The 20,838-nt window shown below is 36.7% G+C and overlaps 1 protein-coding gene across 7 annotated transcripts in view; it reads right to left on the reverse strand.

The window, feature by feature from the left end:
• The window catches only part of EVI5 (ecotropic viral integration site 5), a 68,363-nt gene that overhangs the window by 22,991 nt on the left and 24,534 nt on the right, over nt 1-20,838 (reverse strand). For 6 of the 7 annotated variants that reach the window (XM_048943922.1, XM_048943926.1, XM_048943923.1 and 3 more), the window contains 5 exons: nt 14,750-14,884; nt 12,438-12,578; nt 11,790-11,948; nt 10,084-10,230; nt 6,573-6,668 (listed from right to left, as the gene is read on the reverse strand). In XM_048943922.1, coding sequence (XP_048799879.1) covers nt 6,573-6,668; nt 10,084-10,230; nt 11,790-11,948; nt 12,438-12,578; nt 14,750-14,884 — 678 coding nt within the window. The other variant, XM_048943928.1, reaches the window with a different exon arrangement.

Below are 20,838 nucleotides of genomic sequence, written 5' to 3' on the forward strand. Positions count from 1 at the left end.
TCCTGGAAGATGTGTGGTTTTAGTATGGATTGATCTGGCAAGTCTTCCACAGAAAAAAGATGAAGAAAATCCTAATCTCATCAATCTTAAATAGTAAGAGTGCTCAAGCACAAAGGAAATAAAATTTATCTTGTGTAAAACCTCCTAGAAAGAAAAAAAAAAAGGGGAGCTAACTGCTCTACTCATGGTGTTCCTTTATTCTAAATCCTGTTTTGACTTTTTTTAGTTAAGAAAAGGTGTACCAATAACAAAGTTATCTGTTTTCATTAAATCACATTTCCATATGCTTTGACTTCCTCATTTGCTAGATGGTCCCACTGACAGAAAAAATAAGCTGCTTTTATGAGTTATTGAATGCTTCCTGTTGTACCATTTAGCTCAGTAGTAACCAAGCGTTTAACTCAGCTGGTTTTATGTTGTGCTTCAGCAGTTTTGTATTTCTGAATAAAACTATCAGAAAACTGGACTGGTTCAAAAATGAATGTTAAATTTTAAGTGGTATCTTAACGTGTGCTTAAGATATGCATATCACACCTTTTAAAGTGTTAAAGGAGTTTAAAGATCTAATATTGTATGCATAGGATGTGGTTAATGTTCCTTTGTTGTCTTTTTTTTTTTTTTAATAGAGCTAGAACAATTGCAGAAAATCTGTGGTATTTGGAGAGGTCACAATACAAAGATGCCTGGCCTCCTGACAACTAATAGACATTTTAAGTTCGAAATAATGTACTTAAAGAAACTAGATAACATCAATAAGCAAAAAGGGTTAAGAAATTGAAATAGTGCAGGAATTAAAGTTAGGCAAATGTAGAATCAAGGACTTTTTGTTTAAAAACCCCCATCACAAGTAAATCAATCTCTACATGGATTTCTACAGTATACTGCTTCTTCATATTGGCAACACTGCGGTGCCCATCTCCCCTTCTCAGGAAGGATTTTAGAAATGTAATACCAGTTGGTGCTGTGTCATTCAAAAGCCATTATTTCAATTTTGGCCTCTCCTCGTCTTACTGTATCTTCAAATGGACCAGCTCCCCCAGCACTGGCACAGTCACAAGTCTCTGTACCAGGGGGAAAAAAACCCAAAACCTAGTGGGCAGCTATCAGCTCTGCTAAAAAAAAAAAAAGTAGCTGTAACAGATGAAGCAGCCACATGCAGTCCAAACTGACTCGAGAGGCTACGTAAGGAGGGAGTAGCACAGGCAGTGGAAGGGCAGGAAATGAGCCCTGAAGACTAAAAAAGTAACTGCTAAAATATTTAAGCACCTTCAGTTGTGGGAGTTCTCACCTCCCTCACTCACCCTGCTTTGAAGTACTAGAGTTACTGCACTTGTAGTAAGTAGATCTTGGTGTGCAGACAAGAGCACCTGAGAACGTATCTTTTCCTCAAAGTTTGGCTTCTTAGACTGAGTAAGAATTCTGCCCACAGACAAGCATAAATTGAGATACATGGCTGCAGTATCAGACTGAAGTCCTCCTTCGGCTGACTTTTTAAGAGAAAACCATTTCTATATCTTCCCAAGAAACAGCAGTTAGTCTTTAGCAGCACGTTTACCTGATGTATATAAGAACTATTGAGTATATGGAATCCAACCACTGGACCAAGATACACAGCTGGCAAGTCAATAGCATAGAGACAAACTGCTTCAGAGAATGCTTATCTTAAATACCTGAAGCTGTTACTGTACAGTAACCCCACATAAAAATTAAGTATAGTTAGTAGTTATGATAAAATGGAGTTCAAACTAGAAATTCACCAAAAACATCTGAAACACCCTGGAGACCTTATGCCTGCTTTTGCTCTTTAAACTAAGGAATGTTTAAGATTAAGAAGGTCAAAATAATAGAATTCCAGTTGCATTCCAACAGTAGCAGTTTTCCAGTATACTCTTGATGATTACAGTATGAAAATAAATGTCAGAAATTACATCATTTAAGAGAATATGTAGGGATCTTTTTTACTTTAATAAATAACTATGAAAAACACAAAAACCAAATCAATAGTTTTACTGGTAGTCAAAAATGAAGAGACACGAGACAGTTGTTCCTCAGATAATAATCTATCAGCTTTACTAAAAATGTCTAAGGAGTATTTCCTCAATACCCTTGATTTTTTTCCCCTGCCCTGACTTAAAATATTTACTTATTACCAATCTGCCTCAGACTCTTTTCAGGGTAGGCTTTTAAACTCTTACCTCTGTGGCAAGACAGAGCACTAAGATGTAAATGAAGTTTATTCAGAAGGGTAAATGTGGTAACTAGTGTCCTTTCAGTGACTTTACAGTGACTCATTCTAGACTTTCAAAAAACACATCACTAACATCACATACCACTACTGATAAGAGAAAAAACATTTCCTGTAATTTGAAAAGATGGAAACAATTTCTTTACTCAACAGTCAGTACTTGGAAAACTTATTAAACAGAGGCCATAGAAAGGCTTCATTCTAGTGAAATAGTGCTAAAAGTTTTAACTGTAGGAGAGAGAACTAGCACAATCATGGACTTCCTTTACAGTTGCTCTCAAAGCAGCTCTGACACGGTTAAGTATGGGTAAGTGTGACAATTCTCCGAATCTGCCAGGAAACACACCAAGAAGGAAGTGATGTTACCCCCCTGACCAGATCAACCTAACCAACAGATGAGTTTTCCTACTGAGATTACTCACATGTAAAACTAATTTTCTATAACAGAAATGTGCTCTGTATCTCCATATACCAAACTAGCCATGGACTATTTTAGGAAGGTAGCAACAAGTCAGTAATTTGAATGGAAACGGAGAGAAACAGATTAAAATGCAGAAGAGAGTTCCACAGTTTTCCCAGCTCTGCTTCCCCAGTGTCCATGCTTCACGGGCACCATGCTTATCTTGGCCAGCTGACTGACATTAACTGATAACTGCAGCTTAATTTAACCTTGCCTGAATTTTTCCAAAAAAAATTTTTTTTTCCTCCCCCTCTCACTTTTAGCCTGTTCTGCCTTCAACTGTTTTAAGGAAAGCTTAAAAAAAAACTAACAGCAACAAAAACTCTACCAGTGTTGAATAACCAACAGGACCAACTATACATGACCAGAAGGAACACCTGCTCTTACAGACCAGAAAGTGGGGCTTGGTAGAGATTTAGTGAGGCTTGGTAGAGATTTTCCCAAGAGCTATAAGGGAGTGTAGAGACAAACCACAAGTAATAGTATTTGAAAGGCTGATATTAAGGAGTTAGAACATTTGCTTGTTGCAGTTTGTAGCTATTACATCAGATCAAGTAATAACAAGAAAGATTTATTCTTCGAGGAAGCAAACCCAGGAATTTACTGATGGACTACAGGCATAAAGAGCAAATATCCATTCCTTGGTCTTGGAGGAAAAAATGGCTGACAAAGGACACCTTTGCTTATACACAGCTTCAAGGTTTTTCTCCGTCACTTCTGTGAATTAGGCATTCCAATTACGTTATCATTAAGGAATGTCTCAGACTTCTGAGTAAGAATGCCCATGGATTATTTTTGCATTTCAACACATTTACACAGAAGTCTAACAGGTCAGCATCAAGAACTCAATGCCTAAGATAAAATGACATTCAAAATACATAAATATAACTAAATATTTATAACTGAATCGCAGCAAACTTGCTACAAAGTTACATCTACTATTAAATGGTAAAACTACCTCTTTCTCCTTGTCATTATTACTAACCAAAACTAAGAGAGACCTCAAACTGTGATTTAAATCTAGCATTTGTGTATGTCAGAACAGTTTATATGTGGGAGTAGTGATACTCTGCAAAAGTTAATGCCAATGTCTCACACCTACACCTACACAAACATTTAAAAAGAAAAATCTGATTTAAGTCAGGCATTGCTATGGACCATGTGGACCTTGCACTGAATCCCTACATTTTCCCCTGCTTCCTACAGAATCACCATTTTCCACACACACATACACAAAAGACGAAGGTTGTGTGGTAAGTTCCATCAGCTTCGGAATAATCACAAGCAGACTTATTTATGATGCCTCTTACTCAGCATAATCACTTTGAGACACCCACGCTCCAAGATTAGTTACATGCACTTTATATTAAATGTGTTTCAAGTCATTAAGGCAAGCCTCAATTAAAAGGCCCTCCACCACTGACATCGGGTCACAGCATTCCAGCAGCAAGCTGAATAGAAAAGAATGAGGCAGCTCTTTCTCCAACGAGAAAAAAGTTATTTAGTACCTCATCCCCATATTGAGACTTGATGTTTCCTTAAAAAACAGGTTTTGTTGAAGCAATAGGATCAATAGTTTGTTTTAGCTTGCTGGCTTTGGAACTAAATACTTCACAACTCCATTAGTACTTTTGTTGTTGTTGTTGCAGATGCTTCAGACGTCTTTGAGCCTGAGCACCTGAAAGGAACTTTTGATCTTAAGTTTCATATTTGCTGTCAAAACACCAGTCAAATATCTGTGCAAGGTTCTATAAGCAGAGAGAATCTTCCACAGCGCAATAGAAAATTTTCAAGACAAGTCTGCAGTGTGAAGGAAGACATAAAAGGAATTTATTTCTATTAAACCACTGCTGTTTTAAATGTATGTATGAAGTTAACACTCAAAACATGCATTGCACAATTACACAAGCTATATTTCAGAACTACTACAAGCTTGAGATCAGTAGTTCATCAAACAATGACACGGAAACTCCTAGGTACATACTGCAGCCACAGAATGACTTCATGCTCTGACTACACACAAAGTACAGTCATTCTCATTTGTACAGAAAACAAAGGATCTTGAGGCTACAGATGAAGAAATCATTAACAGGTGGTCATCTAAGGTGACAAAAAAAGACTGGAACTTGAAATGCACTTCAGGAGGAGACAAAAGAAAGCAACCTAGTTGTGAAAAGTAGAAAAAACTAAAGATGGCATCATGCAAAGAAGTGACTGTGAAAAGGAAGGAGAGAGAAACAAGTGAATGAGACAGTGAAATATCATGACAAAACAGGGGCAGTGAAGTCCTTGCATGTATAAAGCAGACTTACAAAAGAGTTTACCCTTCTAGCACCTACATTCTTTAAATGCCCATGATATGATAAAAACTGTATAATTTGACACAGCTTAGGCAGAAGTATGGAAAGGGAATAGGAGAGAGCTATAAGAGACTTGTTTACATAAAAAAATCTATTTCAGTGAAAGAAAAAAAACAACAGATTGTTGTATTCTCTATTTCATAACACCAGATCTACTGTGCTTTCTGGAAGATCCATTTTAGCCAAAGTTATCAGGATGGCATTTAAAGCCAGTGTTACAGTAGATAAAAGCAAAAAAGTGCAGGTGGTTCCTCACCTGCAAAACCAGATAGTTTGGAATGAATAAAACAATTATTTTACAGACAGATTGCTAACATAGAAGACAAAGCCTGACCTGAATTCAGCTATTCTCTTACTATCTTTCTAGAAGATAACTGAGTCATACGCAATCCTAACTTATCTAAGTAGTTCTAATGTACTCATCACCGCATTATCTAAGCATTATGTGATCAACTGATTGCTTTATCTTTTAATAGATTTAGTGCCTGCTTCACTACAGGAAAAAGTATTCAAACTGAAATTCTTTATGGAAACTCCATCAAATTTATTTGTACAGTCATCTACATAAATCAAGTTGATCTTATAGAAACAATATGCAAACACGTTACTTGACATGTTCCTCATGCTGTTAGCAAAATGGTAACCAAGAGTTAAGAAACAAAAAACTGTTTTATGAAGCAAATTCATACCATACATGAAGATTTTGAAAAAATGCAAGTAGTTGAACTTTCACACCGTAAAATGAAATCATCTTGAAGGAGAAATTTCAGAGGGAAATCAGACACTAGCACTGCCAGTTTAAGAGAAAAAGAAAGGAAACTAGGTAACAAGCAGCTTTGAATCCAGGATTAATAACCAAGAAAACCTTCACAGACACACAACAAAATTCAGGTAGGGAAACAGTGTGCAAGTACATGAATGACAGTCTGCAGTAACCCATCAAGATTTCTCCTAGCCAAAAAAATAGAAATCATTTATGATTCTCTCATTACGGGAGCAGTGGGCTCAAGGCAAAAAAAATAGAACAGTACAAGGAACAGCACAAGGGCTACAGAATGCATCTTCAAATCCTACAGTGATACACAGCATTAAATAGAAGTATTGGTTTAAATAAATAATGGAGGTACGTTTTAGGACGAATCTAACTCTAATCATAGCAGAAAATTACATGCAGACAGGAATGTCTGCCAAAATCAAAATGTGGGGTTTTTTAATGGTATGCTTCCAACCTGATATAGCTTTGAAAATTACTCATTACAAGTAAAAACAAAGAAGTCACATGGTGCTTGAACAGAAACAATTATTAAAAGCTCACCAGTATGCACAGAAGGTAAACGTAAGGCCTTTGCTTATAAAGGAGGCACACTATACAAAGACAGCATTATCCCACTTTGCCATGTAGTGTCTTGCTCACAACAGGTTAAAAAAAGAAAGAAAGTGAAGGACAGGAGAAAAGGTACAAGAAGAAGGAGTACGAAGCCACACGTTTCATACGAGCATGTGTTACCTGGATTTCTAATTCAGCAATGTGCTGCTGGAGTTCAGCCACAGCTGCTATGCGGTCTGCCTCACGGAGCCGCACTGCCATCACTTCTTCTTTACTCTGGAAGAATAAATTAACGACAACCCATAATACCAGTTTCAATCAATAACTGTGCATTTTTTACTCAGAACTACATAAAGAGAACTTATGCTGCTGAAGAGTACCATGCCTACTGATAAAGTATATTCTAAAGACCCCCTCCCCCCCTTTTTTTTTTTTGTTTTTAATTCTGTAGTCCATAGAATTCTGTAAACATCTAGTACTAATTCCAAACTACAACCACCTAATACCTGTGAAAAATATTGTCCACAAAGGTCCAGGTCCAAGAAACAGATACACTTTGTTCTAGAAACACTATAATGTAAATTAAGAAAGAGGTATGGACAATTCTTCAGAGGACCACATTCTTCAGCTTCTCCTTTGTGAACAGACAGCAAAGATACACTGAAGTTACTTATTTCACCTTTCTCTAAAAACAAATAAGAAGAGATATACTCAACCTCATTTATGTTCCGCTGTCTTAGTGACAGTATACAACAAAGACCACGTAGGATGAAACTAATGCCTGCAACTAATGAACAGATTCCTGCTGTAAGTTTAACAGTGATTTGCCATTTGAGTTTTGATAAGAGAAGGAAGTTTCTCTACTTTCTGTTTTATTGAGGTAAGCCCTGAAGACTTGAGAACACAAATCTACCAGTGTTGTCACCAGCTTGGTACAACCACAGGGAAAAAAGGCATACATAATGAGTCAATAATACTTCCAGGTAGAGTGCAACGTCTGGAAAAGACAGGTGAGTCCCAGGTATAGCATCCATGGCAAAATGGTGGAACTCCACAAACTAGAGTTACTGTAGGTTAGTTCAAGTATCACAGTCATTTTAATGTGTACTTCATTTAATGTGTGCTTCTAATTCACAATACTTGCTACTCTTACTTTTTTAGACAATTTGATTGAAACTGAATTTAACTGCCAAAACTTGTCCACAGTAGCTACATGAAAAGATGCTGTATGTTTTAAAAAAAGCCCTGTAATTAAATCACACTTTCTGCAGTACCTAATTAGCAGAATTTGTAGTCACCTAATTCCATTTTAGAGGAACCCAAAGTCAAAGCTCAGCCATTATTGCTAAATTCTACTGTGTGACTGCCTGCATGAAGCCAAGTCCACAAGCCTACAGGATCATATGTAGTCAACTGCAAGCTGACTCTCTTTGGCTTGATTTGACTTGAATATCTGAGATGAATCAATAGTGTTGCTCTAGATGGCACTGACACTTTATCACTGAAACAAGGCATATGCTCAGTTAGTACCACAGGATTTGACAGGAAAGACAACTGGGGTGAGGACATAGTTCTTTTGTTGTAGGTCCTTTAACACAGCTGATTAGAGAGATTATTGCTGTGTTTCAAATAAACTGTTTGAGATGAAGTCCTTGCTGTAGAGGTAGCAAACATAAAAAGCCATGAAGTACACACCAGTGACAGAAAACTGCACAGGTATGAGATACAGCTTGCTACACAAGCTTTAATTTCTACTGAAGTATAAGATACTGTTTCAAGAGAGACAAGCTGCAGAATATACTACTTGGGTTTTTTTTGTTTGTTGTACACAAGAGAACTGGGGAGTTGAAGATGCATTAGAAAGACTCACTTGGATTTTTAAGTACGAATACTGTTACATGGCAAAACCTCAGTGACAAACAACACTAGAGCAAAGCTTCAGATATCTTGAAATGACAGGAAGAAAAAAAATACTCAAACATCAGTTTTCAGGGGAATCGGGACAAAAGAACTTCGCAAATGCAAAGTGGAAATACAAGTGTAGCTTAAAATACTTAGTGCTACATAACCTTAACATTTGTATTGCTCCATTATACTATATGAAAGACCACTGAGACTGCAGTTTTGATTATGAAGTTGTTGCATCAGCAACATCTTATTTTAACTATTTTAAGTATTTACAGAGCAAAATTATTTTTTCAATTCAACCTACTCTGTATTCTCTATATTTCAAGCCAAAGTCAGTAGCAACACTATTTAGCACAGTGCCACTGAAACTACTTTTGGTACCTATAGGTAGGACAAGTGCTGCTACTGCTGTAGCTTCATTTTCCTTATGGAAAGAACTAAGGGAAACCAGCAAAAAGTTGCCAATTACAAATTACACAATATGGCTTTGATTAGCAAAGACAAGATGAAATTTTACTACACAACTGAATTGATTACATTGATGCACTACCTTGAAGAAAAAGGATTACAAGAAGAAATCAAGTCTGTAAAAACAATATATTATAGGAAAATTATGCATAGAGTGCCAATTCATCTTCAGACTTAGCAGCTTTGCGACAAGCCACTCACTACACTCTTGACACTCTTATTTACGTTATCAGTACAATCTTCCGAGGAGAATTCAGCCAGTCCTCAAGTTATATATTGTTAAAACAAAACACATGTACATTGGAAAAAACGTGGAATAAACACTCAGCTGGTAACTGTGTTCTATATGAGCAAAAAAGAGAAACAAATGTCTGGATACACCATGGACATAACTAAGATATGACCAACTTACATTATGTAACAGCATCTGCTCTCAAGTTGCTACATGTGCAACTGCAGTACAACAGGCAGCATTCATTTTGTTACGGGATGAACGTTAACACACAACTCATCTATTTAGAAATTACTGGCCACTCAGCGCCAGCTGATTTTATAAAAAACTCTGCAAACATCTTTTGGAGACAGAGTGAAGTTGAAAGTTGCTTTAAAGTCTCCAGTACATTAGGTCTTAATTATAGCAATTTCCAACTAAGACTGCACTTTGAGAGAAGTATCAACAGTCATTTCAGGAAAAGTTTCATCCAAGTTAAAAGAAAACCTTGTAGGGCTTATCCTTTACTGCCTTTCCATATTGCATGCACATGACTGAAAGAGAAATTATTAGGGATCGGTTATGTACTTAGTTATGAAACTAAGTCTGGGATGAAAACATCAGGTAGAGCTCTGGTGCACTGATGGTAATGAACACTTTCTTGCCCAGTATTTTTAGGCTGATCTCTTATAAGCTGTTTACTGTTTAGGTAGTGAATACCCTAACACTCTTCTCTGTGCATTTTTCCATTCAAAGATGGTTTTTACTGCCATTTCTGAACCCAAGCTAGTTCTGCAGTAATAGCATTGAAGATGTCTTCTGTCACTAAGACAATCAGAGCACATAGCAATCAGAATCTGTTGAGCAGAAGAGTGTCTTTTTACTCATTTCACACAGACAGCAGTAGAGAGTAAAGCAGAATCACACTTTGAAGTCAAAGTTTATCTTTGTGAGACCACAAAGAAACAGCTTTGTCAAAACCTCAAATGATTTTGAGATGGTAAATTTAAGATGACATTGTCAAACTGGAAAATAAAATAGTAGTGGAAAACACTACAAATTACAAACATAGAAGCATGCAAATGGTCTATTCATGTTGTTTACCTTACATTCAATCTCCGCTTGTCTACGTTTTGCTTCATTCAGCTGAGCAAGAAGTCCTTTGTTCTGTGCAGTAAGATACTGTACCTTCTCCTGCAGGCTGGTGACCTCCAGCTCTGCCCTTCGCAAATGGTTATTATTGATCTGACTCTGACATTTATGATAAGGAAAAAAAAAAAGAAAGAACATCAATAAGAGATGTTTCATATTAGTCTACCTCCCTAAAGTCTGACAAGACAGACTTGACAGATAATTTGCTATAAAAAAAACTTGATGGAAAACATTGAGAATTTTTTAAATGAAGTCAAAAGTTTGCATGACGTTTGTTTTTCACAACCATGATATTTCAAGGGTTCTTAAATAGAGAATTCACTTTAAGAACAAGAACATAAAGTTGCTGTACACATTTCTACTCATCTTGCACTTATGTAAGTCAAAGACTTTGTGAACTTGCACCCGAATTACAATTACTAGCTGGTGCAACCACGGAACATCAAGTATATCAGAAATACTACATTCTTCTTTACTTTGCACACTTCTTTAACCAGTGAAATCCTGGAAGTAATACAGTACAACTAAGATCAGTGCTTTAATACAAGACATTTTTTACAGGAGGCTGTGCATAGATCAACACAATCTGAGAACCACTGCATTTGTTTCAAATGACAGCTCAGCAACATAAACACAGACTCAATGCTTAACACTGAAACGAGAGCAACCTAGAGGTCTTGAGGTTATTGCATGTAACCCAGAGTGCAGGATACCTATGCCCCCTACTGACTAAAACAAATAGAAAGGAAAAACAACAAAACATACATTAACAGTATGTACGTTTAAATACAAGTTTTAGAAGGCACAAAAACACCTTTATTCAGTTAGTGTAGAATAAACTGGTGCCTCTATCAGTAGTAAGCTACCACCTATTGTATAGCCATTCTCTCCCTCTTCAATACCACATCTTGATACATGGGAAGATTTCTCAGAGACCTGTTACAAACACTTATCAATCAACAGCACGTTCAATATCAATTCAGTGGAGAGCTCACAAATTAATATGAATGTACCAATTGTACATTGCACTTTCAGATTTGACCACTTAACTTGTACTACAGTTACAAAAAAAGGATCTTAGCAGATAAGTTGTTTCTTGCCTATTCCGCACATTTCAGTAATGCTAAAATACACTTCTTCTTAGCAGGTGAAAGGTAAAGCTTCTGCTGAAAAATGACAATAGGCTATTGTTACACCAAGATTCCTGCTTAGTAACCATATTCATGCTTTCAGGAGATGATCTAGTACTGGCAATTTCACAAGAAAAGCACTGTTACTTTAAGACTTGAAATTACAATATGTGAATCATCAATTAGGTAAAGGTTTGTGAAGGTGGAAATACCTTAAGCACACTTTTGTTAGCATCCCAGTAACAACTGAACAGATAAGGATTCACACACATTCAGAGTTTACCAGTTAATCCAAGTAAGAAATTGTGAAAGCTTAGTCCTGTAAGGGGACATTAAAGTATGCTAGATTGATTGTATGCGCTTGATTCTCCCTCCCAATCTAAGATATGAAGAAAAAAGCAGTTAAAAGAGACTATGACATCTTAGAGCTAAAGTCATCCCCATAAATGTTACAGACCATTAAATGGTATTGGCCATCTAATGCTAGTCTGGCAGCATTCTGGTCAATTCATATGCTAAATATCATACCTGTGTTTCCATCTCCATCATTCTTTGTTTGGTTTCTTTCAATTCAGCCTGAGTTTCTGCTTCTCTCAGTCGGACTGTCATCAGCTCATCCTGCAGTTCATTCACTGTATTTTTTCTCGGAGGATCTTTCCACCTCCCAGTGGTGCGAGCTAGGTGACGCTAAAAAAACCCACATCATTGCTGATATCTCATCTTTCCTGGTGTTCTCTAATTTCACTTAAGTAATCTCCTTTAAAGAACTCCTTGATGTCTCAGCTGTACAATGCCAAGTTGCTCAAAATGCTACTTTTAGGTCTAAAAATCTAGAAATCTATACAAGTTTTAAGAATAGAGCATTAAAAAACCGAAGGCAGTGATTCCCAACTAGATTAAGTCACAGGATTTCAAATACATCCCGAAAAAGAGCTTTTAAGATTTACTGAAGTGGAAGTATTGATGGGATACTTCCTTTCTACCAGGATGGCTGGTTGTTAGTACAGGCCTCTGTCATCTGCAACAGCTAGAGAACAACTTCCAACATACTTCTGAAGTTAGTGACATTTTCACAATCCACAGTCACTAGTTCCTACTTAACATCTCAAGATTTTCTTGCCTTGTCATCATCCATTAGAAAAGAAGAAAAAGAGAACAGTCTCTTGGTGCCCATACCTGCCAGTGTTCCTCCAAGTCTTTGACTTGCTGCCTTAGTTCTTTGAGACCCATCAAAGCTTCTGCTTCTCTTAGTTTCACTGCAATCAGTTCTTCTTGTAGTCTAGCAACATTTTCCTCATCAGGGAGAGCGCTGTTCCTCTGGAACAAGGAACATCCTCTTAAACATGCATCTGAACAAAATATTGCTTAGCAAGATCCACTCCAAAACACAAACATGAAAACTCCTATTGCTAACCAAAATTTCTTACTACATCTCTTATAAAGTACCTAAAAATATATCTAATGACTACAAGTATATTTAAATTGTCCATTTCACTGGATATTATCCCTCCCAAAGATTATTTACACTACTTTTGGCACATTAAAAAAAAAGAGAAAAGATTATGAAATAATTGACAAAAATAAAGCAAATGAAGAACAAAAGTTACACCTTTAGAGTTACAGTTCTTACTCCGTTTTACAGAAAAAAAATAAATGGAAATTTAGGTTTTGGGAAGGAGATAATTTGCTTTTGAAAAAGAAAAGGTATGTTGATAAAGAAACTATGCATTAATATTTACTAATAATAGTCAAGAAAGCTCTTAAGTGAAAGTACATGGATGTATACAAAGACATGAAAAAAGTAGAAAGACTGGAAAGAGATAAACAAAACAGCAATGCACACCACAGAAGTTACTTAGGAAAAGTGATGAAAGAATGAAAGTCTGGGGGTAAAACAAAAACACTAGAAGGGAAGGAGGACAGCTGCCCAACTAGTTTCCTTTTATTGAATCACTGCTCACCAAACACTCAAAGTTCAATTGTGCTTCATCATTTTCTACTGTACTTCTCAGTTGTAATTTCTAGCAAAATCAAGTATTTAGAGACAGTGCTGGGGAAGCTTCCAGTTTTTCCTGAGAGTTGAGTGTAGTACTTCAACATTAACACAGCAAAGCCACCATTTACTAGCATGTTCCAAATCATGGGCTGTAAGCATCAGCAAACCAAGAAACTGACTGTTTCTTAATGCTTACATTATGGGCAGTACAGCCATTCAAGTCTCAGGTTACCAAGCAGAGTCTTTCCAGATTACTGTTAGTGACATGCCACATAAAGAATTGTATTTATAGAAACTGAGGGGAGTTAACCTGAGTCACTTTCTCACATGCCTAAGTTCATTAAAGACTAAAATGTTTCTTGACATCCAAAGTTTGCCTGGTACATCAATTTTTTCCCCACAACTCCAACATCTTCATATTTAAAGTTTTCAGTATATGCTAACTCCCATAGCTCAAGAAAAGTGGTATTCTTTCTAAATTTTTAGAGAATCATGGGTATGCAACCTTCTGGCTGTCCCAGGCCACAATGAGTGAAGAGGGACTGTCTTGGGCAGCATATAAAATACATGACATAGTTTAAATATACAAGTAATAACACATTTAAAAAATGAAATATTAAAACAAAGAGGACAACAAAAACGAAACTAGCAGTTTGGACATGGATGCTAGATTCTGACCTCTTACCAGTGTAACTACAACACTGCTACTCTGTCAGATTCCCAGTCAAGCTCTTTAAGTAAAATCTTAACTAGATGAGTCCTGTGAAGTTAACTAGTAAGTTTTGTCCACATTCTTGAATATACAGCTTTTTCAAGTTTCCATAGGGAAATAATCTCCCAAAACAACAAAAGAGTGTGCTTTAAATAAGGTCAATTGGATTTTTCTATTTTCTGTGAAGAAAAACCTGACAATAAATTAAGAATAAAGTGCCTGACAGATTGTTTGAATCCAGCTAGAGTTCTGGCGTCAGAAAACTACAAAATGACTGGCACCTGAAAGGCAGCAGAGTTTCATGCTAAGGACAGCAGATACACTTTCCTGCCCATAAGTGGGAGATACTCAAGAACAAGACTGGGGAAGGGCAATCTTGAACTCCTCTTTCGTGTCTGCTCCAACTACTCACAGCTCCACATCACTTCAAGGCTCACCATAGGCTTGCTACTCATTGCAGAATATAGTTTTGAAACAGCTGATGTTTGCTGTTAAGACCCTACCAGAATTTGCGTTTTCCAACACAGGCACAGGAGAAAGCAATCATAGGCCCTTCTCAGTGTAAACATCTTTAGTTTTTGTTACTGTTTTTTGATATTTGTTTGGTGTGGCTTATTTTTTGTTGTTTGTTTTTGCTATAATCAACTTCAAATTTGAAAAGCATCTTACAATCATGAAAACATATGTCAAGACTATAGAGCACAGTTACACAAATAACTACAGGGACCCGCATTCCATCTACAGAGCTATTTTATACCAAAGATCCTGGGCTTGGTTTACCTTTTCCATCTCTAGAACTTTATCTTGCATCTCCTTCAGGGCACAATGGGATTCTGCTTCACTCAGCCTGGCTTGGACCAGCTCTTTTTCCAGCTGTAGCACAAAGTCTTCACTGTATCGTGAACTGCATTTATGCTACAAAGTTTGCAGAAATATATTTAGTATGAAGCACAGATAGCTCAAAATGGGTGTCGTGTCAGATTTGAAGTGAAAAACCATACATTCAAATGCTTAAGACTAGAAATACTACTTTAAGATACAGGTCTACTAACATGTCTATCCCCACTGGTGTATGTACAAACCCTATTACTACTTTTCTCAAACACCTTCAGCCATACAAGACCAAAGGTATAGGATCAGACTGAGACCCCTCTGAGTACTCATGAGCAATGATTCATGCCTTCTTCTCAATGTTATCCAAACTAGAGAAAGAAAAAAAAATAAAAATGAAGGATCTGTAGCTATTTTGCGGTGTGTAGAAAAAATGCATAAGGTTAGCTATTTACAAGGTTAATATGAGGATTTCTCTTGATCCCTACTCAAACTTTGACTCAGCAGAAGCCTTCCATAACCTTGAATTTAAAATAAGTCACGTATGCTTCAAAGCACTGTTACTTGGGCTTGCCTCTTTATTTCACTCCAACCTTTAGGCTCCTATTTACTCACAGAATATATATTCTTCCTTGTAATATATTTTTAGGATAAACCCTATGGATTTAAGAGGAAAAAAAATACAGGACTAAGTAGTAGTATAGCCCCCTCTAGACAGATGGCATACCAATAGCATAGGTCCAGGCTACATCAGATTTGGTACTTCACACACAGAACTTAGTCCAAGTCTATTACTGCACAGAATTACACACTTTAACACAATACTTCAGTATTAAAATATCAGTTCAGAATTTAAAGCTACTCTTTCTGAACCTCAGGAGAAAGAGAAAAATCTCACAATTGGAGTCAAGTTAATTTATCATTAACTTATTTGATTGAATAGTCAGAGCTTAAAAGTAAGAGCTATCATTACACCTGCTTAAGTACAATTTTGTAAAAACGTGTATTTCAACAGAGAAATTCAACTGCAATCACATTCACTACTTTTCAGTCCAGTCAATAGTTAGAAAACACATTTTTTTCCTGAGTGACTTTAACATAACTTGAGATTCACCACACACTGTTAGACCTGCATGACTTGCCATGGCATCCTATATCAGCATTTAAATTACTGTTATCCAGTACTGTTACAATGCTAAAAACATAGTTGTCCAGTTACTGATTACGCAGTTACTCCAAACAGTTATAATCAAAAGGAATTAACTGAATACATCTTTGATGCTGTTAACTACACTGTGGCAAATTAATACTATACCTGGATTCATAAAGAAAGTTCTACCCAATCTGCAAGGCAATTTAAGGAATATTCCATGAATTTCTATAAAGCCATATCTTGCTTTGCTTTTGCATCAAACAACTTAGTTCTTCATATAAAAAAAGCTGAGTTAGCAGAGAAGTTTTCAGTTGTGTGTGCTGCTATTAGGATATAACATTCCCTAACTTTCACTGCACAGACTTCACTAACAGACCAAACAGGAATTTATCACACATGATTACATGGCCACAGAAGTACTTTCTCATTTTTGTACTTGTATATGCCAACTACATCTAAACCGTATTTGATCAAACTCACCTGTTTACAGATACATTTTTATTACATTTCTTAAAATACACAGGATATGAATCCACAGAATTACAGAGGAGCATACACAAAACACTACAAGGCAAACGTAACCTGTGCAAACAGTCTTCAGCATCACAGAGACTGTCCAATTAAAAGTGCTTGACTACTTAGCTGCACAGCTGAACGCACCAAGAACAGTGCACAAAGATAATAACTTTTCCTTACACAACACTGATTTAATACGTACTATTTTCAATCTGCATATTGTCTTCACACAGCAAGTAGCAGAGGTAGCCCTGAACTGAAATGTCAGGAAAGTACAGACAGATAATGCCAATGTGTTTCCAGAATCACCACACACGACAGGAGGGCATCCATAGCACATGAAACAATATGCAGAGACAGAGAACAGGCAACAGCTTTCTTCTTCCTTAGCTGTTTGAACAAGTTTATCAAATGACATAAACAGCAACTCTGATGGAGTGGTGGACTCTCAGTTTCTTGCTTCAGATTCCACAAACAAGAGAATAGGAAACAAAAATGAACACAGCATGCTTGCTTTGGAGTCCTCTAGACTTTTCAGGAAATGGAGTGGAAATAGTGGATCTGAGGAGCTAAACACATCCTGATTTGGAAACAACACACATGAGTAATGTAAACAGTTTTGGACTCACGACTTGTTTTTTATATCCGCCTTCAGACTTGGCCTACTTAGGACACAGTTAAATGCTTCTAAATACCTAGCCACAAAGCAAGCATCAAAAACAGTCATGCCACTCCTTTAAACCCAGTCTTGGCGGATTGGCAATAAAGTATAACCAAGATCAAAATAAATTTTTAAAAATATTCAGAAGCTCGAAGCAGTGATTTTTAATTTTTAAAAACTTTAGGTTAAATCACTGACAAATATATGTCAAATTGATGTTAGATGTTGATGTTGATGTTAGAAAATGCTACTTTGTTTGCTAAATATCCATCTTAATTGCCTTTATGTGCTTGCCTTAAGCCCTCGTATTTGTGTCAAAGAAAACCACAAGTCTACATTTCTGAGCACCATTCCAACCTTTTCACTATAGAAACACTTCTTCTTGATATATCTTCAGAAGATGCCTCTATAACCTGAAATACTAAAAACCCAGTTTTACAATCATTTACCCCCGAATTAAATCCTTGTGCTTAGCCTCACATAACTGGATTTATTTTCTTCCAAATTATTCCTTCATGTGTCACATAGTAAGATTGCCAAACATTCCTAATATTACTTTTGTAATGTATATAAATGTATCTGTTTGCAAAACACCTTTCCAGTTTCCTATACTGCCCTGTTAACTTTGCTTATACATTTGCACACTAACCATAGCACTTCAATGAATTCAGTATTTTTGAAAATTCAGACGTAAAGTATATTGTAAAATAAAGTGAATAAAATAAAGGAAAACCTTCAGTAAGGTTGTGACGTTCATTATAAGCGTATTCTTCCTATGTCAGTTACCACACTCTTCATTATTAGTAATTCTGGTATGAGTTCCTGAAATGAAACTACTGAGAATGCAGTTGCTGTGACTATAACCAAACACATGGCTACAAGTTACCCAGTAAAACGCATAAGCTTTCATCAGAATATCTAGTCAATTAAACTTCCAACTTGTAACACACCTGGAGGGCTTTCTCAATATTAAGAAATAAAGCACTTTTAGCTTCCTGAACTGCCTCTTATTCAGTAAATTCAATTCTCAAGCATTCATACCGATGATCTGGCTCATCACTAAGAATTCAAGTATTTCTAGGAAAGACTGATATTGTTTTCTGGAGGTATGTTTAATGGGCTGAAATCCTTAGATTATTTGTTCTTATATATCCAACAAAAACCTCTTTTTTAAAAAAATCAGAAAGAAAAAAAAAACAGCAAAAAAAATACCCCCCCAAGAGCATCTTAGAACAGTCTCACTGCCCTCACACCTAATCCCTCAAACACCACTGCCCTCAGCATACCTGAGAACAAGGTTTGTCTGGCACAACTTCATCCATACAGATCACAGTTGACCAGCACTACACAGAAGAAACAAATAGCGTTCCTCTTAATCTCCCAGTTGCCCACCACATGGACAAGTCTGTGGCAGATTTCTGTATAAGACTGCACTTGCCACAGCAGTAGATTGGTATCGTTTTCTTCAGAGGCATTTAGACAAATGAGCTGAAGCACTGAGCTCCAGTAGTACTTCAGAATGGTGTTTTACTTTACAATTGTTTTTCCTAGGTAGCAATACAAGAAAAGTACACGCACTGTGCACTATCTCTAAAACCATTACACTGTTAGTCGCTCCACAGAAAGATGTAAAAGCTAGCATCCAAAGTAAAATGATATGCAAAGTCTCCATCTCAAGCCTTACTATTTTATGCTTCTTTCCCACTTCTGTTTCCAAATGACCTAAAATTTTTTCAGAAATATGTAGAACGTATTTGATGACTCTTAATATGCAATTCATTATACGAACATCAGCACAACTTTCAGGTCATCTTGAGATAAGAACTATAGCAGAAATTCCATTACTTATACTGGGAAAAAATGGTAACAAATACCTCTAAATAGATTTAAGTCACTCTGTTTCAACTGAAAACTCCCTACAAATATTGCAATACAGAAAAAATTAAAGCTGCATGTAATTTGGACTTCAGTTGTTGGAATACAGTCAGAAGGATGTTCTTCTACCCATCTCAATCCCCACCCCTAAGGAAAAATGTCAGAAGGGAGCAATTCTTCAAAGGCACACACATACTCTGTAGGATCTTCAACATTTCTGTTTTTTTTTAATCCACCCATTTTGTGCTCTCACAGCACAGCTATAAATAAGCCCCAGATAGCATTTAAACACAAATCATAACTTTTTTTTTCTTTTTTTTTTCCTAAGGATAGGTTACCTTTCTTACAAATACTGTGGCTTGTTATAATGTTCATGCTACCAAATACCATGTTGAAACAGAACTCATAACTGGAAGAGATTCAGGCTACCAAGGATGCATGATAGATGCTGTACCTTCGAATGAGGAGACCAACTATGCAGCCATCTATCAGTACAGTCTGCAATCCTTTTTTTTTTTTTTTCCTAACCATCAACAAAATTGAAGTAACTGGAAAAAAAAAAAAACAACAACCACCAAAGCAGCTATGAAGACGATACTGAAAATGAGCACTGCCAGGAGCCACTGCCACTAGACAGTGGTAAGAAGATTTACTAGGGGATTCTGCTCGAAGTGAATACCAGAACTCAGACAGAATGCGTAGCTTCCCACTAGGTGGTGCCGGAGGTGCAGCCACCTGCCACCCCCCCCAAGCAGTTCCCGTTGCTTAGGGCAGAAGTTCCACCACCTTAATTCAGTTGCTGTCTTTATCACTACAGTACAATTTCTTGCACTTCAAAAACGTACTAGTTTTTGTAAGTTCTAGTAAGTAAAAACCCATCTGTAATCCCATGAATTTGCAACCTCAGCTCCAAACAGCCAGACTATTTCCTACTGTCACTCTCTCACATAAGTGGAGAAAAACAAAGCTGCAAGCACACAGGTTAGGAAGTATGGCTTAAAATTAGTTGCTCACTCTTGCATTGCTTTCTCTCTATTCCTGCAGTACCAATTCAATATCTTGTACCTACAGAATCAATATAGAAACAATTTTGCAATTCAGTTTCCCATATCTTTGCTCAGAACCATTAGGAAGTAACAGTCACTAGGATTCCTCCACTAATACACACTCCAAGAGTATCATATATATCATATATATCATCTTTGAAGTGAAATAGAACTTCCACAGCCATCATTTTGCCATGCTTTTTCCTGAAGAAAATACAACTAAAATTAAGTTATCAGCATTACACATTACAGTGTCACAGCTCAATTACAATGCCCTGCAACTATTCCAAAAGATGCATCATTTGCACAGCTGAACACATTAAACAGACATAATAAACTACTCTTGTATCTAAGTTAACAGTAAATCTGTTCTCCACTTCCCAAAAACAAATGTAAGTACCTCCAGAGTTTTGGTGCTGAGTAAAATAAACCATTGCGCTGCCCAATAAGGCATTTATTAAGTAGCTGCAGAATGCTTTAGTTCTAAAACATCACATTTCATATACCTGAGGCGTCTAGGGCTCTGAACAAGTTTTGTACAAGGCAGTACAGGTATGGTCACACCAACACTGCAAACACACAGCTTATCCACCAAGTGAAGATGGCATAAGCAGCCTCCCTCTATTGGAGAAAGATACCAAACTCCTTGCAAGTGGCTTAGGGAAAGTAACCTCAGCCTCACAGTAATGGTCTAAAGTCTTGCACATCACACAACCTAAAATTCATAGTACATACAAACACAGTGTTTGCCAAATATAGCAGATAACATATTTTCCTGTTCCACCTG

This window comes from Lagopus muta, chromosome 5 (genome assembly GCF_023343835.1).
Source record: "Lagopus muta isolate bLagMut1 chromosome 5, bLagMut1 primary, whole genome shotgun sequence".
Taxonomy (NCBI): domain Eukaryota; kingdom Metazoa; phylum Chordata; class Aves; order Galliformes; family Phasianidae; genus Lagopus; species Lagopus muta.